General features: G+C 39.3%; 1 protein-coding gene across 3 annotated transcripts; it reads right to left on the minus strand.

Moving 5' to 3' along the window:
* Positions 1-756: 756 nt before the first annotated feature.
* LOC307155541 (uncharacterized protein) lies at positions 757-15,645 on the minus strand. Of its 3 annotated transcripts, XR_013820522.1 has the most exons (8): positions 15,547-15,630; positions 14,545-14,620; positions 9,718-12,401; positions 7,351-8,655; positions 7,051-7,206; positions 6,879-6,939; positions 4,655-4,747; positions 757-1,429 (listed from the first exon to the last, which is right to left on the minus strand). XR_013820522.1 is itself a non-coding variant. In XM_079866245.1 (7 exons), exons 3-7 carry the CDS (start codon positions 9,724-9,726, stop codon positions 1,154-1,156), a joined length of 1,839 nt encoding a protein of 612 aa, XP_079722371.1. In that variant the 5' UTR covers positions 9,727-12,401; positions 14,545-14,620; positions 15,547-15,645; the 3' UTR covers positions 757-1,153. The 3 variants fall into 3 exon arrangements, 2 of the variants coding, with proteins under 2 accessions (XP_079722371.1, XP_079722372.1); XM_079866245.1 differs by lacking the exon at positions 6,879-6,939 and having other exon boundaries at positions 15,547-15,645; XM_079866246.1 differs by lacking the exons at positions 757-1,429; positions 4,655-4,747 and having other exon boundaries at positions 6,791-6,939.
* Positions 15,646-16,351: the final 706 nt, after the last annotated feature.

A 16,351-nucleotide genomic window follows, 5' to 3' on the forward strand; every position in this document is an offset into this window, starting at 1 on the left:
GCAAAGAGCGATCATAATTATCACTGTAAAAAGTGAATAGTTGGATCAACTTTCAAAAATTACTTCAATTGGTAACACCTAAAGAAATTAAGTTTTCTCAACTTAAATTATCATGTTTTATCATGAAAAACGTGATAATTTAAGTTGAGAAAACTTAATTTCTTTAGGTGTTACCAATTGAAGTAATTTTTTTAAGTTGATCCAACTATTCACTTTTTACAGTGTATAATGTCCAAATAAATGCAATGCTTTCTCTTGCATAACCAAAGAACATATTTGTCTGGTGTCTTGAGAGCTATTGATAGTTTCACGGTGGATCCACATCAACGCCCAAAAGCATGTTTAGTTTTAAGAGAGCTGGCCTTTCTAAAGTAATAGTCCACACTGTAAAAAGTAAAACATTGGATTAACTTAATAAATTTGAAGTAACCATTCACAATAAAGATTTTACATTGACCTAATGTTCAGAAACCATTCAGTTCAAACTAATTTTTTGCATTTCATGCAAACTCTTTTCTGAATTTGGTGTAAATCAATATTTTAAATTGGCTTAAATTAAAAAAAAAAAGTTTTTTTTACAGATTTGATTTCAAGCAAACTCTTTTCTGAATTTGGTGTAAAGCAATATTTTAAATTGGCTTAAATAAATTTAAAAAAAGACTTGATCTAAATTGATTTTCAATCTGAAATATGTATTAATTGCAAGTAATATACAATCTCAACATATATACACATACATTTTAAATGAGTCAGATCAAACGTTCTTTTAAATATTTATTCAATTTTGTATGAAAATCACAGTTTTTAAGATTAGACTTTTTTGGTAAAACAAACATTGTTTTACAAATACAAATGTAATTCTGAGACAGTTCAAGTAATCAGTTCATTGCAAGTTGAATTTCATATATAGCAGTATTAAAATGTGAATATATCATATAAGAACAAAAAGAACAAGAATAAGAAATAAGAACAAATAGCCTACCTAAAAATACTGCTTCTCTCAGGAATTAACATTTTTGGCAGAAGAAATAAATGTAAATCAAATACAAAACATAGATATTACCACATCCAGTCAACAACAAACTTACTGAACTACTATTACGATGTTGAACATTGTGTTCATCAAAGCACTGAAATGGAGGCTGTCAGTCAGTCACTGACTATGCAGCAGTGTGCAGAGGCGACATATTTTGGGGGTCATTTTTCTTGTGTCAAGTTCCATGAGCACTTTCTGAAAAAACTCAAAAGTGAATTTCAGTTCTTTTGGATACTTGAGGTTTAGCACATATGTCAGTCCAAATAGCATTGCTACAGCAGCTGCGGTTGAGGGCACGTTACTGAGGACCTCTGTGCCCTCAATGAGAACCCTGGTGTCTGTCTCACTGATTAAGATAGCCATTGGTTGCTCCAGTCCATCACCTGGCATATCCTGGCGAGACAATACATAGTAATGAATAAAGAGTGCTGACCAGACCCAGTTGAGTGTGTGAGAGACACCTATGCTTATTCTGCATTTCCTGAACTGAGTGAGAGTGTAACCCCTGTTGTGTGATCATAAATGAGTACACCTCTGCTTGTTTTGCATTTCGTAAGCTGCATGTATATGAGAAAGACCCTGTTATGTGTGTGTGCCTGTGTTTATATGACATCCCTGCTAGACAGAGAGAGAGAGAGAGAGAGAGAGAGAGAGAGAGAGAGAGAGAGAGAGAGAGAGAGAGAGAGAGAGAGAGAGAGAGAGAGAGAGAGAGAGAGAGAGAGAGAGAGAGAGAGAGAGAGAGAGAGAGAGAGAGAGAGAGAGAAAATAAACAGTTGAAAAGCAGGTTCAACAAGTTCCATTGCTAGCCAGCTATAATTTCACAGACTAGACGATGAAAAGTTAAGTCAAAACAGTAGATGCAAAACTTTGAAATAAATTGCAGCCAAGGATAGTAAATATATTTCTAAGGATAGCCTGACCTAAAACAGAAGCAGCTTACTGTTGAATTCAATGTTCGACAGTAACGGAAAAAAAGTTGGTCTTTTTCTGAAGTGTATGTAAATATCTGGTTTCAAATGTATGACACCCCTGCTCGTTGCATGTGTATGTGTGAGACACCAGTTGTGTGCGTGCCTGCTTGTGTATGAAAGACTACTGCTTGCACAGCTTGTTCTGAACCAAGCGTAATAAAGCCAAATACCAATGTCCTCCCTGAAACATAATTGTCATGAATCAACTTTGTGACATGCTGACGTGTGTGTGTCTTAAACTCTCTCTCTCTCTCTCTCTGTGTGTGGGATAAAAAATTAGAATATAGTCAGTTAAAGTTCTAGCCTGGATAAAACCAGACCATTCTTAGTAGTAACTGAGTTATGGTCTGGCAAAGCTGCATTAATAACTCATTTCCAAAGGGGCGTCACCAACGGACGTCGCTCAAAACCAATCAGAGCGATCATCATCGTGTAAAGCCATATGCATATGCTGCGGTCCTGTTACACTACGGCTACGCCATAAAAGTATGTACTCTTTTTGTGAAGAAAAGGTATTTACTTTTGAATGTGTAGCAAAAAAGTAGTCAAGCTTTGGGACACACTACTTCGTCATCTTTATCGGACGGATCTGTCGCGTGCATCCTGTCACGTAAACTGCCCTGTCAATCATCTTGTCACAGTTAAAATCCTCTATTAAATCTAATTTAATTTCCTACCGTTTCGGAGAGAAATGTAGTAGCACGTTCATCTGCCAGTGGGTCTTTCATGGAGACTGTCCTCATGTGTTTGCAATTTGAATATAATAATGCATTTAAAAGTTGATGCGCTTCACCAACGGACGTCGCTTAAAACCAATCAGAGAGATCGTCATCATGTAAAGCCCGCCTCAATGTTTCTGATTGGTGCCGCGATTTCGACGGCATGGAAATGGGCTTGAATTAGCTCTTTGCCAGACTACTTTTCGAGCAAATCTAAGCGTTTTTTTTTTACGGCCTGCTTATGGGGCGTGAAGCTAGCGGATCGTGAGGATAGGGCTGTAGTCAAGACCACCTTTGTCGAGTCCAAGACAAGTCCAAGACCAGGACTAGTCGAGTCCAAGTCAAGACCGAGTCCAAAGAGGTTCGAGTCCGAGTCAAGACCGAGTCCAAAAAGGTTCGAGTCCGAGTCAAGACCGAGTCCAGGACAGGAAAAAAAAAGTCTGCTAAAAAATATAGGCTAGCCTATAGAAATTAAATCATTATGTAATAATGAAATAATGAATAATTTTAATTTTATTTAAAATAATTGACTAATTCAAAGAACAACAAAAAATAATAATTATATAGCCTAGGCCTAACACATTCGTTTCGACTGTCTGATCAGCCTTACATTCTGTTCCTGTCAATCATACACGCGATGTCAACCAATTAAACTGCATGAGGGAAGACCGAGACAACTCACAGACACACACACACACACACACACACACAAGAGATGCGGATAAACCGTGGATCGGGCGGATGACGTGACGAAAAATAATATTTTAATTAATTTCGGGCGGGTGGCGGCTGAAGCAATCAAATGAAAAAAGTTTGCCACTAAGCAAACCTGCAAGTTATGAGCTGGGTTATTTTGTTTCGATATTAGCTATATTTTAAAACAGCCAGTCATTGCGCCTACCACTCATGGAATAGGCAAAGAAAGAAAGGTAAGAAAAAAAGTCGGAAAACTTTGCCCATTAATTAGATGTGCAAGGCAAGCAGGCTAGTTTTCGGGGTGTTATGGACAATTAAAAATGTGAATATTCACGTTGCACTAGCGGTGGACTTTCAGCGAGTTTATTTAAACATTTATTTTTTAAAGAGCCGTTTGTGAGTCAAAAGAGCCGGCTCTTTCAGTGAGCTGAGGGCAATTCCACGCAAAACTGTCACATCCATAACGCCAACTACATACAATAGCATTGTGCTGGCGTTATGGATGTGACAGTTTTGCGTGGAATTGCCCCTGAGTGAAACGAGCCGGCTCACGAAAAAGAGCCGAAATACTTATTAGGTGGCCAGTGTTTCACTTTCCCTCCAATAATATATTGTTTTAATATCGCGGCGACGTATGTGTGATTACTGGGAACATAATAAAGAAACCTGGACTCGGTCGAGACCAAAAGCCATATTTGGCAAGACCAGTGGCCGAGACCGAGACAAGTCCGAGTCCGAATACCAGCGAGTCCGAGACAAGTCCGAGACCATAGAAAAGCGGTCTCGAGTCCGGACTCGAGTCCAAGACCGGACTCGAGTACTACAGCCCTACGTGAGGATGAATATGATCATTTATGTTTGGGTCTGCAATCGCTGATACAACCTTTAAAACAACCTGGGCATCCATAACACTTCAGCTGTGCCACATGCAGATTGCCTCCATATAACACCACACTGATGCAGCAATTCAAGCAAAAGGAGGCCAAAATACTCTACCAGGTATACGTGGACATAGCTATAAGCTGCAATCAACAGAAGTAGCACAAGTAATTGCGTGAAATATTTCACTTTGTGTAATGAATATATATATATATATTGCACTTATAAAAACTTTTTACCGTAAACTTTTTTTACCGAATTTACTGAACTTAGACGACATTCTAATTTTTTTTAGCCCTACCAGTATGTACAGTATGTAAGTATGTGCGTGGATGGCTGAGCAATGTACGTACCTGAATCTCCTTGATGAGATGGTGAACAGATTCACCAAAGTAGAGGATTAAACATTTAAGAACTGATTCCCTCCTTGTGTTGATGTCCACTACCTGAACAAAATGCATTCATTAAAATTATATGCTCCTTTTTTTACCACATACAGGAGAAATCCAATGTGAAACAGACAAAAAAGTATATTGAAACATGATAAAAAATTTGACCGTTCATGGAGCATTTTTTTATAACGTCATGCCTGCCTTTAAAGACCACATTAAGCCTATATGTGCAAAAGGCTCACAATGTTAGTGTTAGGGGCATCATGCTCGGTGCTATAAATCACAATTTTTTAAACCATAAACAAGGCTCAAAGTATTCCCATACTTCGTTGGTAGTATAATTAAAGGGGAAATGAAGCAGTCAATCAAGTTTACATGATTTACAAGATGGATTTCCACTATAATCAACAATTATATAAGAAACATGACAAATCTAAACATATAAAAGAAAAAAAAAAAGAGAAAAAAAAACGTTATATCTTTCTCAGCCAGGGCACCACCATTGTGCAGTATTCTAATATGTGACGTCACAGGCTTGGTTGGCTTTAATAAACATGGCTGAAATTAGGAATATCCTGACATCAAACTGTCTACACCAATGGTTTTCAAACTATGGGTCGCGACCCACTTGTGGGTCACACAGTGAGAAAAGGTGGGTCGCACAAAGGCACTTAGCTGCAGCTAAATTTAGGCTACGTTATGATGAGTGAAACAAAACCAGTCCGATTAATGACCAAACGACTCTTAAGTGAGTTTTAGCGCCCGCCAACGTGAATTTTTGTCCCGCCAAAGTCTTATTTGATCGGTGAGTAGCCTAATGTAGATGAACTGCTGCGGTTGTGACAGTCACAGTGCATGTTTAACTGAAAGAACGAGCAGAGAGAGACTCGGTCGCGCGCACTCTCTCTCTCTCTCTTCGGAGCCAGGCGAAAGTGTAAACGAGTCTTCACCGTCTCCAAACTAAGCGCTGTGTTGCTCTCTCTCCCTCGCACATATAAATCAAAATAAATCGACACGGTGGTAAAAGGCCGAAAGACCAAAGTTTCATGTGGAGCATTCAGAGATTTTTTTCCCTTAATTACCGCTGGGTGAATTGTGATAAATAAGCTGCCTTATCTTCTCTGAAAAGCGTCCCCGACATTAAGCTGACATAAAACAACACTTTAATTAAACGAAAAAAACTATCCAGTGATGAAATGTTTTCTGTGTTGACACAAATCTTGGATGTCCATGTCCAGTGCTGGGATAATCACACAACGCGCACGACACGTCCAATTCGCGAACTAATGACTCCTTTGAACCGATTCATTTTAATGAATTGCTAAAACAACTGATCTTTCCAACAGTGAACTCAGGAGACGTCTGAATCGGTGTATAATCAGTAACACTTTACAATAAGGTTCTATTTATTACATGAATTACATAAAAAGTACAGTTTGCTTACTCAAGCTTAAGCTTTAAAATAAATAAAACCCCTTGTTTTTTTTAAAGCATATGACTACATTTTTTCACACAGTGCTATCAAGAATCGATAAGAGAATCGTTAAAGAATCGGATCGATAATCAGAATCGTCGGTGGCATTATTATTATTGATAAAATCTTATTTCCCATCCCTATGTGAAGACGGTAAAATTATAATCAAACATTAAAGAAACATTCATGTTTTTTTTTTTAAAGTTTTTTTTAAGAGTTAAAAGTTTAAAATAATTTGCTAACATGAGGTCTTGTCACTGTCAGTCTTTTTACATCAGTGCAAAACTAGGGTATGCAGATTAAGACCATCAGCATGCATTGATTAATCCCATGGCATGTAGCAAAAAAAAAAAAAAAAAAAGGTGCGACCAAATCATGCTGGTGCAAGTTGCAGTGCAAGTGGGTCTTGAGATTGATTATACTTGTCTAGGTGGGTCCCATAATGAAAAAGTTTGGGAACCCCTAGTCTACACCACAGTAATACAATTGCACTCTAGCTTATACTGGAAGTCCACCCGACTTTTTCAGTCTTTTACAATTAGAATGAGATTGAGCAGGCCAAATCTCACTCATTGTGGTTAGACGGAGTTAGTTTTGAGCACAAACGATTGAGTTGTCAGGGTTTTAATATCATAATTGGTATCATACAGGGCTGTACGGTGCGACATATTTGTTGAACATGCTACAAAAGAAATCAGTCTGTGCTGACACCTTTCAGGCTTCTGGTGCTACAAATCTTTTAATCTTTTATCTTCTGTAGCACCACTGCTACCTGCAAAAAAAGTTAACGGACAACCCTGTCATAGCGACCATAGAACGGACCGGTTAAGTTAATATCAAACATGATTGATTCATTCTGACTCAGTTGTAATTTTGTACATACCTCATCTAAACTATGTAAAATCCTGCCAGTCCTTTCCTTTGTCACGCCACCCTTATTCCGTATTATCTGTACAAGTTTCGTGGAATGCCTGTCCAGCTGCTGTAAGAATTTTGTCTCCAAGGGCACTGTCGTGATTCTCATGAACTCGGCACTGATCTAAAAAATGAAAACAGCAGAAAATACAAAGTTTGGGATTAATAATTGACAAAACTATTTAAATTAGTGACAAAAACTTTAATCAAATTACTGTTATGAATACCAAATGAACAAGAATAAACATATTTTTGCACCAAAACTGACCTCTTCCATTTGAAAAAGTGCTGGCCACCTCTCCACAACATTTGCAATTCTTGCCTGCTCATGCACTATTTCTTGCCTCCGGTACCCAAACGTCTTGGCCATCCTCTCTTTAACAGTTTGCCTGTTATTTCTTATCTGAAGTTCAGACAAAAGAGAAACTCTTTCCAGCTCCAGACTTTCTGGTGTCTCACCATTTGGTAAGGGTGGGAAATAGTTCAACTCTGCTCTTCTAGGCCTCTTCAAATTCTTTGCAGGGTAGGAGTCCTCCTGAGATTTGGATTTAAAAGAATTCAAGGAGAGTTCAGCTGATGTACCATGTGCCTTAAGTATAGTGCGGTAGTTTGCCATCTTAACTCTGATTCTTTGTTGCCAGCCACAACCCTCCCCAAAGGGCCCTTGTTGAGTTAAGCAGGGGTGTTTTCTAATCAATGCATCTGCAACATCTTTGCAGTCGGAACCTGTTGGGTAGGCTTTGTAGCTGTAAATTGCCTCAGCTAGCTTTTCTAAAATGTCTGAAAGCATTTTGGTGCCAACTGTAAGTGTAGTTTGGCTGTTTGCAAACTCAATGTTTGCCCTCTGCAATTGACACTCAGTGTCGTACGAAAAGAGAGGGATTTGGAAGGCCTTTGGCCACTGCTCTTTTCTTAAACAGTCTGTGTGGCTAGGCAGAACAGTGTGGCTAGGCAGAACAGTGTGGCTAGGCAGAACAGTGTGGCTAGGCAGAGCAGTGTGGCTAGGCAGAGCAGTGTGGCTAGGCAGAGCAGTGTGGCTAGGCAGAACAGTGTGGCTAGGCAGAACAGTGTGGCTAGGCAGAACAGTGTGGCTAGGCAGAACAGTGTGGCTAGGCAGAACAGTGTGGCTAGGCAGAGCTGTGTGGCTAGGCAGAGCAGTGTGGCTAGGCAGAGCAGTGTGGCTAGGCAGAGCAGTGTGGCTAGGCAGAACAGTGTGGCTAGGCAAAGCAGACAGCAAGCTGGGGCAGTCTTCACTGTCTATGTCGAGAGAAAGGGTGCTACTCATTGGGGTATTAACTGGGTACAGGATAACAGTTGAGGCTTCAGGGTCTAGCTGGATCACTTTAAGAATGGTGAGGTCCTTAATTACAGATGTTGAGGTCACATTAATAAACATCTCTCCAAAATCAGTGTCTTTATACTGTAGCCGTATATGGCCTCCTAGTCCACATGCATTTTTCACATCCTCAATAAGGTCTTCCACAGCATCGGGAATGTGCAGCTCCATTCTCATGCAATCATTTTCACTGACGATGATCAGCAAACGCACAGGTGCTATTTCCGCCATGATGTCCTGAGAGAAAATAGTAATGACAGTAGATGGACAGAGTAGAAACAGAAAAACAGAGAGAAAGAGAGAAGAGAGGAAAATAGGGAGACAAAGACCATAACATTAAGACATTTAGACAATCAGCACAAAGTATAGGCCTATTCAAATTTCAAACATGGCAACAGGCTACAATAGAATGATAAAATACTAGAACACATGCAAGGACAGTGATTTCCCAATTAGGCAGCTAGCCACATGAATCTCAATGTTGTCAGCACTGGGCTAATATCAAATGTACATGAAAAATGGGTGCATGAAACTTAAAGGCCATGTTGCAGGTTAACCACCACTGTTGATTAATGGGTACATTAATCACTCAAGATATGCATACCATTTTTAAAATGTCTCAAAAATGGTCTTAAAGACCATTTTTTTACGTCTTTTGGTATAAACGTTTTTTTTTTTTTTTTTTACACAATTCGGTGATGACGTCACGTTGGGGAGAAGTGGAGGAAAGGTAGCCTCAGCCAATACAGTTTGTATTAGAACTATGGCGACTGACGGGGAAAAAATGAGTGTAAAATCAATGTTTTCCTTATATCTAGTGGCAGTGATCATAACGTTAGTTCAGATAAGTAGCTACCGGTAAACTTTGTCTTTGTCATCTAGAAATAGAAGGCATCATGCTAGCTATTGGCTAATTTGCCAGTCCCACCTGTGATCCACCCCCTCCAGATAATCCCTAACTAAGTATTTCCCCCAACGTTGTAAGCACACGCTTTGGAATATTCTCTCCCCAATGTGACGTAATGGAATGCATTGTGGCGGAAAGGAGAATCGTTGCAAACCACTGTAAGATAGTAACTACTTTTTCGATTATATTCCGTTTTGTGATACCCAACAACATAAAATACAATGGATAACAGTTTAAATGTTTATTACCAACAAGAAAATTGCACAAATTCGTTGAAAAATTAACCCTGCAACACGGCCTTTAAGTATTGAATTAACATTTGGACTCAAGAATTTTGTGTTGCATTTTAAGGGATACATGCAAAGACGTAAAACCACTCGAAAAATTCTGACCTTAAACATGTATGTATCGTTTCAGAGTAATGAGCCGCATTCCCCCAACTGTGTAATCCACCAATGGGTATGGATCGTTCAGCTCATTTGGATGGAGGAGTTTTATCTCCTTTGTGGGACATGGCTTCAGTTCATAAGCTCTATAGTGTTCCCAGAGCCATGCAGCCAGCTTCTTGACAACGAAAAACAGTGTATCCTGGACAACAACCATTTGTATAATCTCAGCAAATTCAGGCATCCCTGCCGATGAGCCATGTGAGACAATCATCCCGTTCCTGTAGTTGAGGCTGTTGTAAGATGCATTTTGAGTCAAGAACACTGCATCCAAGTCTGCGTATCTCCGCCTGATGGCAAATGCAATGTCCTCTTTCAATACATCAAGGGGAACTGATGCACCACGTGCTACTTGTAAAGGCGATTTAGGTATGCTGCAGATGTAAACCTGATGCGCCATGGCAAATTGATGCCTTTCTGCTAAAGAAAGCAGCACATTTTTGAAGCATCCCGTGTGTCGCACTACTCTTTTGAAGAAACTGTGCTTTGATTCAAAGCGTATGGTCCATAGTTCAACTAAAGGTCCAAACTCACAAATTAACTGAGGGTAGTGTTGCAAAAAATGATGTTTCGGCAAGAAGTCTGAGTCAGGGAAAACCTCCTTAAATCTGACTTGGTGTTCAGTGATCTTAAAGCTTAAGTATGCAATGGATTCCTCAGTTTGCACGGGAGAAACAACAAGGTCCACAATGTCCTTCAAATCTGAGAGTAGTTGCCAGGCTGGTTCTCCTGCAGGCACAGTCTGTCCGATTAATAGAGGAAGAAATCTGATTAAACTCCAATTTTCATGGCAGTTACCCCCAACTGTTCTCCTGGAAGCAAACGTCACTGAAACAGCATGGGGGCGATTTGTTTTATCAGTCCATCGGTAAGGAAAATCTCCAATTACTTTATTCAGATATGACAAAGTAAAATATTTTTTTGAAATGAAAAGAGTTAAACATAGGGCAATTTCGAAAGGAACTATTCCCTCAAATAAGTCATGAGCGATGTCAGGGGGGAAACCAGTAGTTACATCAAAGTTAAGTTTTTCTGACAGAACACATTTAGCCTTGACACCACAATAGCTGTTCAAACCATTGTCTTTAATGGTCTTAAGATGACCTGTGTGAGTGTCTTCAGTTCTAAGAGGGAAACTAACAGCTCCAACTTTCTGACAGTCTAACCTACTAGCTGTACAAAATCTGCAAAAGTAACTGCCAGAAAAGCTCTCCACAAACCCAGCAATACCATGCGCCCCAAGATTGTCTGCCACAACACACTGCACTGTACCCTTTAAAGTTTTGCCCAACTTATCCAAAAAAACTCCGTGCTGTTCTAAGGTTATGAGATCATTGATCAAAGGATTTAAGACTTTTTCAAAACCGTAATCTTTGACATCATTGCTGTTAATCAGAGCAGCTAGATAAATGCTGGATAAAGAGGAGTGGTAGCCATGGGGCAGATTGCCTAGAGTCCAATACAATGCACACACTTTGTGTTTTTTTCGTGAAGTCCCAAGGGGGTTACAAATTTCAAAATCATCAATATACAAGATCAGTGAAATTGCACACTCTTTGGAGAGAATACTATTTCTTTTACAGTTATTTGACTCCCAAAATGATCTGTACACACGTTTCCCACCCTCTTCTGTTTGAAATTTCTCTTTTAAATTTACAGCCTTACTGAGTATTAATTCACAATTTAGCAGTTGCTGCAGGGATTTTAGTATAGGGACATACTGAAAAGACTTTCTGTTCTGATGATCTAATATATATTCTACTGGTTCTACGACATTGAAGTTTTTCCTGTAGTAGGCCTTGCGTTTCCAAGCGCTTGACAGTGGACCATCGTTACCTATTGCAGCCTGGATGGGATTCTCAGTGCAAAGAACAGTAGCTAACTCCTTTACAACTGATCCCTGAACTTCCCAATTTTGTTTTTGCAAAAAGTCACAAATAGTCTTTTGAGTGAAAGATACAGAGTCCGTACCGATTATGTACTGCAGCTCCTCCAGAAGTTCATTCACAGCTGCACTTTGCACAAGATAAGAATGTTCTAATTTAAGCAATACTGAGGCAAATTTCAGTTCAATGACTTTTGGGGAATCAGTTTCTTCTGGTACAACAGTATGCTCTTCAAATGTTAAATCTTCATATGGTACATCATCTAGCTCAGCATCACATTGTTCCAAAGACTCCAAAAGAGGGCTCCCAGATCCATGAATAGCTTCAGGTTTGAAATCTCTAATTGTGTAGGGGGTGTGTTTTCTCCATTTATGTGTGTAGAAAGCTCCATATAGATTTGTTTGGTAAGAGCAACCATTAAACATACAACTGACCAGTTCGTGGTTTCTCAAATGTTTCCCAATGTGTTGAAAATACTCAGTTTCAGATGCAAGTTGACGGTTGTTGCAGAGATGACATTTAAAAGTTGAAAAATGACCTCTTTGGGACTGTTCAGCTGGATGGAACTTGCTCAGATGGGCAATAAGAGCCCTCCATGTCTTGCATTTACACGGGCAATGCTCAAAAATACAGGGGTAGGCATGCCCCCGACCATAACGATGGTGAAGTCTGATGTGCTTCAGTACTTCATTTCTTCTTAAAAAACAGTCTCCACAGTCTTTGCATTTCCACATAAATGGATAACTAAGGAAACATGATACAGAAATGCAAGAGTTAGCCTATCTTTAGTTTGCGGATTGGAGCACAACTCAAATTTAAAATCTATTAGGATGTGGTAGTATATGGCCAAATTCACCAGCACAAAACACTACATGTATTATAAATAATGTTATGTTGTTTTTTTTACATTGATGAGAAGAGCAACAGCAGTAAATGCTGGATGAGACAGACAAGTAATTAGGGATGTCCCGATCCAATCCACGGCATCGGTATCGTGCCGATACTGGCCCAGGACGCTAGATCGGATAACGGAGGGGAGAAAAAAAAAATCCGATACCTATTAGGGGTGGAACGGTATGTGTATTCGTATTGAACGTACGTTCGGTACATGCATCACGGTTCGGTGCATGGATTTACACGGAGAATACACGGTATAAAAATAAAACACGCGTGCACATTAACCTTCATTTGTGCTTTTTATTAAAAAAAAATGTTTCCCTTCATCTCAGTGGAATAAAATTTGGTCACTTTTTCTACATTATCTATCTATACACACAAAAAATCTGGGCTTGATACGGTTGTTCTAAAAAAGTCACACTCATGACCTTTGTGGTCAATATGACCCCACATTGAAATGAATGGGAAAATCGAAATTTGACACTCTATTCGCGTTTGGTGTGAATGCAGCAAAATGAACAGGCTGCGATGTCAAGATTGCAATGCTGGAATGTGTATGTGTGTGTGTGTGTGTGTGTCAGAGAGAGAGAGAGAGGCACGAGCACAATCGAATGGTTTCATTTTGTTCATACAGTAACAGGACATCATTAAAACTGCAAAAAGTGTTTAGCCTACTTATATTTGTGTAAAACAACATTGTGCTTTTGTCAAACTGTAAACTCTTGTCAAACTGTAACCTACAACTGTCACCCAACCAAAATCACACTCAGTTTAAAAGCAAAAAATTCTCATCTTTTGGACATTCATCATATTGCATTGGTTTTCATTTATTGTCCTCAAACAGAGCACTAATCTGTTTATTTTGAAGTTACACATTCTACATTGATTAAAAAAGAAAATCAAATGTGTTTTTAATGGTAGTATTATTTTATACAGAAATAAATTATAATTCAGATGAGAATAATGTTAAAGTTAATTAAAGTTAAGGAAACAAATATATTGATTTGAAATATGGCATATATTAATTTTAAATTCATTCAGGTACAATTACCAAACATATCTCAAGGTCTTTTGAATAAAGGGTGGCAGTCTTTCATTATCAACTGTTGTTGTGGACTAAGAAGTATTTGTTCTCCATTTGAGTGAGATGTTTTTATGTGGCTAATTGAGCAAAGTGATTCTATTTTATTATTAGTAGTATTATTTCAAGAATAAAAAAATATCGGATTGATAGCGGTATCGGCAACTAGCCAAAACTGCTTCCTCGGTATCATATCGGAAGTGAAAAAGTGGTATCAGGACATCCCTACAAGTAATTAGCAAAAATCACCTCATATATCCACCCATCAATGTAAAATAAGGGTATTTTTTCAGACAATGTCGCATTTATAAATCAGGATTTTAGCAGCAGTTAAAGGAACAGCTGGTTGGATTAAACACGGTGTTACTGGGTCGTGTTTAGTCACTATTTTATAGCCTAATCGTTTTATTTCTGACTACAGAACAGATAATATGTAAAAAATAGCATTCAGTTGTGTTATAATGCAATATAATGTGACAGATCAAAGTGTAGAAGCAAATTGCAGATTTCAGGTGCCAACAGTAATAAAACACAACGCGATGACGTCACATATGCTAATTAGCGTGTGACGTCATCACCGCCAGTCTCTCAAAATCCTGTGGGAAACACTGTAATCATTTGCTCCAGCCCCTGAATCAGTGCAGTCAGTATTGAATGTAGCCTAATGCAGTGGTTCTCAATCCTGGTCCTGGGGACCCACAGCTCTGCACAGTTTGTATGTCTCCCTCATTTAACACACCTGATTCAGATCATCATCTCGTTAGGAAAGAGCTCTGAACTGAACTGGGTGTGTCAGATAAAGGAGACATATAAAATGTGCAGAGCTGTGGGTCCCCAGGACCAGGATTGGTAACCACTGGCCTAATGCACGAATCACCTACTGACCCCAACCCCTCCCCCACAACTTACCAGTGTCAGCGAAGACTTCAGTTGACAGACAACCAAAACTGGCACCAGGAACTAGGCCTACCAAGCAGCAGCTTTCCTAAAATTCAAATCCAACCATTAATCCGTTTTACAGTTTCAAAGTGTAAATTCATTTTCCTCACATTCATTTCCGCCTTAGCAAATTTAAAACATATAAAATCCGCGTTCATATTGGCATGAGCGCCCGGAGCTGAGCCAGTTAGCCTAAACTCTGAGCGGGAAACGTTAGTACACGTCACTCGCATATTGAGGTGATTTATTTTGTCGGCAAAGAAATGCAATATACAAGCCTTAGTCATGAATACATTTTTTTTTTTTTTTACAACATTCAGAGCGAGAAAATATTTTTTTCCTTTCATAATATCAGTTCAATCAGTCTATATAATACTGGATTTCCCAAGAAAATTGTTAGCTGTAAAATGGCGCCATGTTAACGCTATACCGCTAAAGTCAAAATTAACGTTAGCTATAATAACTTCTAATCTGCGTGTCTGATCATTAAATGATATGACGTTAATGCTTTTCAAGTATTTAAATGCTGAATGAGTTTCCCCATTACATTATGCTAGATAGGTCGAGCTAGCCTGTAAACACAAATGTTAACGGTCACTTGAGAGACGCCCAGACGGAGGTCGCGACGCGAGCGGCGAGCCATAACGTTAGCTGCGGAGATCCGCGAGAAGGGCCCGGCGCACGTCCAGAGTCCCCCCCGGAAAGCCCGCCTCCACGCCGGCGCCACCGGGGACCTGGCCCACCGCCGACGGCCCCCCGAGGGAGACCGCCGAATGGCGGGGGAGAGGGACCGATCACACCCGGCCACACCGACACCTCGGACGGGAACGGGAGGCTATCAGTAAAACTGAGCCAAGGAAGTCACCTTATAAAAACGGAACTAGTCGCCTTATAAAAATTATATTGTGAGTGCTGAAATAAAGGGCAAGGATAACGCAGACGAGCAAATTTTGGTTAATTGCTCCCCCTTACCTGACAAACGTGTCCTGTTCGCTTCGTGCTGTTCAGCAGATAACCCTCCGTCTTCTGCGTTCGGTCTCTTCCAGAACTTTCTCTGGAGTTTTCATGTGTGCGCATGCGCAAACCATACTTAATCTAATAAAAGTCGTTTGATCGAATGTATAATTTAAATTTCATTGTTATGTTATAATTTTATATTGTATCAATCTAAGAAAATAGATTGAAAGACACATACAAATTACAAAATGTAATTTTACTTAACAATCTAATAATTTTACTCTATTGGAATGGAAAAAAATACATCAAACGAAAAACAGCAATGTTTTACTTTTTACAGTGTACTTTAGAAACCAGCCTTTATTTATTTTTAAGAGATGGGGTTTGGGGCTGGGCCCGTGGGACTGTTTCTGGGGGACGAGTCTGAAGGAAGAACAGGAGTCAATGGTAAGGAGAATGCAGAAGACAAAAGGTAGGCAAAATAAAAAGTGAATCCCCAGAAACAGTCCCACGGACCCAGCCCCAAACCCTATCTCTGCAAAAATAATTAATAAAGGCTGGTTTAAAGTACTTCTTCCTGCCTCTATGTGTTAATGTTCATGGGTAGCCTAAAACATGTCTCAGAAAATGATTCATAAAACATATAAATATCAGTTGAGCCTATGTATACTTTCTTCACTGACACAGACGAAAATGAAAAGACTATCAGTCAAAGTTCAGTTTTAGGAGGGGAAGAATTAGGGCAGAAGGAGACTGAGAGAAAAAGAAAGATGAAGATGAGGAGAGAGCAGGTATTGACAAATAATCTAATGACAAAGTT

Source organism: Squalius cephalus (genome assembly GCF_949319135.1).
Source record: "Squalius cephalus genome assembly, chromosome: 3".
NCBI classification, from domain to species: domain Eukaryota; kingdom Metazoa; phylum Chordata; class Actinopteri; order Cypriniformes; family Leuciscidae; genus Squalius; species Squalius cephalus.